At 30.2% G+C, this 2688-nt stretch overlaps 1 protein-coding gene across 1 annotated transcript; it reads left to right on the top strand.

The window, feature by feature from the left end:
- The first annotated feature begins 814 nt into the window (after window positions 1–814).
- On the top strand, window positions 815–2305 carry LOC131618772 (protein ROOT INITIATION DEFECTIVE 3-like). The gene is made up of 2 exons (XM_058889934.1): window positions 815–1223; window positions 1458–2305. Exons 1-2 carry the CDS (start codon window positions 815–817, stop codon window positions 2303–2305), a joined length of 1257 nt encoding a protein of 418 aa, XP_058745917.1.
- Window positions 2306–2688: the final 383 nt, after the last annotated feature.

Raw genomic sequence — 2688 nt, forward strand, 5'->3', positions numbered from 1 at the left:
GTTGTCACATATTATACTTTTAGCAAGTACAACTGATTTTGGATTCAGTCACATTCTTTGATGATGTTCGCTCATTTGATCTTGTTAAACCAATCATCAAAACTTGTTTAAACATTATTAAATAATAAGACGTGTACACTTTTTCCCGTTAAATAAAGTTTTGTCTACACTCTTAATTTCACATCACCAACTTATCATATTACTTTTTTTTACCTGCTTCTCTCACGATACTTTTTTTTGTTCATTGCGTTAAAAAATATAATAACATATAAAAATGTTTAAACAATATAATTCTTGACTTATATTATTTTGAGTCACATGAAATTTATAAAATATTGAAAAAAAATACTTTTTATATTTTAATTTCAAATTATTCAACGCATTTCTCTTTTTCATCTCTTTTCAATAATTAAAATTAATTATGTTCATTGTATTAAATAAAATTAATTAATGTTATTTTATGTAATCTTATTCTATATTCCATTTAAAAAAAGAAACGTGTTGACGGAAATTATAAATATATTTTAAAATATTTAAAAGTACAATTATAACAAGATGCGATTAGATGACTACATACATTATTTTACTTTATTGGAAAATATTATTTAAATTTTAAGAAAATTTTAATATAAATACCATTGTCATTTCTTCAAGATATAGCTACATAAACTTATTTTCTTTTTTATATGTTTCGGCCTAGTAGTCTAGTGCCTAAATTTTTTGTAATTGTTTTCAACATTGCTAAGTGAACTCTAAAGATCCTTCTTGTTTTCTCTTCCTTTTATCATACACTTAATCATTTTTTCTCACAATGATGTATGAAGTGATCCTAACTGGTTCTAGCGACGGTCCCATGATAGCATTTGAGGCTTCCACAGGCGCTATTCTTGCTCAATTCACAGGCAGTCGATCACCTTGTCGTGGCTTCACGGTGACGTGCAAAGAACTCATTGTAACCTCTCATGTGTCTTCAGACAATGGATCAGGCTCAATCCACATCTACAATTGGGATACTTCAACAGTGTTCCATAAGATCCCTCTCCCTGAAGTCGTCACTCCAATTATAGCCAATTCGAGTGGTGATTTTCTCTTTGCAGGTGGAGTGGCGGGGAGTATACATTCCTTGTCACTTCCTTCCGGAGATATCATCAAATCAATTACACCTTACTCGAAACCTGTTTCTAGTCTCCACCTCAATAATGATGGGTCACTACTGATTTCAGGTAATTTTATTACTATCTCCGGTCCTATTTATAAGAAAAAATTTACTTTTTAGATTTATTAAATAATCAATGTATATGGACATATCATGAACCAAATACATTGATTATTTAATGAATCTAAAAAGTCAACTTTCAGAAAGAGTAAAGTGAGAGTGTGCGAAATAATATACCTCTTTTTACTTCTCAATATTTTAGCCTTTATCATCAAGTTAATAGTATATCTCTTGATTTCAGGTTACAATGATGGTTCTATTGTTGTAATCCCATCTTTTATGCTTGTTAATGGTTCATCTTCATGTAATGACCCTATCTCACACAAATGGAAGGCACATTCTGATGCAGTGACAAGTTTCAACACTGGAATTGGGATTCATACTTGTACATTTGTTTCATGTTCGATGGACTGCACCTGTAAGTTTTGGAGTTTATCAAATGGGATAACTCTAATTCGAACTGTGACATTTCCGTGTTCTATTTTTGGGTTTATTATGGATTCAACAGAGTCGGGTTTCTATGCTGCTGGTTCAGATGGGTTTATATATAAAGGGTTAATGAAGGTTGGGAGTATAAAAATGTTAGAAAAAAGTTATGAATTGGTTAATTGGGGTAGTAAAACAAAAAACCATGGTGGGTCAATAATGTCCTTAGTTTTGGTGAATAATGGGAGAAATTTGGTGTCTGCTTCAAAAAATGGAAGTGTTTGGATGTGGGATGTTGAGGAAGGTGAAGTCATTATGGTTTTAGGAAATGCTCAAATATTGGGAAGCATTAGTGATATGATAGTGGTCAAAGGGACTAATATTATAGAGAGAAATGAGTGTGGTGAAGGTTCTAATAGTGGCTTAACTAGTTCTTCTAGATTATGTGATGAAGAGATGGTTAGGACTTGGATGAAAATTAGTGAGCTTGAAAATGTGATGGATGAGGCAGTTCATGACCAAGGAAGTGCCATAGATATGCTTGAATCTACAATTGCATCTTATGAGAGGCTATTGAAGCTTATTCTTAGGGAAGTTACCAAAGCCATTGAAGAGGCCGATCATGAAGATGAAGACAATGATAATAAAGGAGAAAAAGATTAAAATACAGATGTAAACTCGAAATGGGGCGGGGAGAGTTTTTTCTCATATTTTTTATATTAAATGTTATAATATATGAGATATAATTAGTGTATGAATCTCATAAAAATCAAATTAAATATAGAATAATTTGTTTAAATGAGAGGTATATGTGATACATTACAACTTAGAAATAATTATATTAATGTATAATTGTGTGTTGATTAAGGGTGTATCAAAGTGGATTTTTTTTTTGAAAATGGATTTTTTTTCTCCTTTCATTAAAAGAATTTGAATTGTCATTAAATTTTGTGTTACTATAGCAATAAAATTATGAATTTTGCTTTTGATTTATTAAAATATGATAAAAAATTGTTTTGAATCAAAAAATAATGCATGATTTAATT

The sequence above is a fragment of the Vicia villosa genome, linkage group LG7 (genome assembly GCF_029867415.1).
Source record: "Vicia villosa cultivar HV-30 ecotype Madison, WI linkage group LG7, Vvil1.0, whole genome shotgun sequence".
NCBI lineage: Eukaryota > Viridiplantae > Streptophyta > Magnoliopsida > Fabales > Fabaceae > Vicia > Vicia villosa.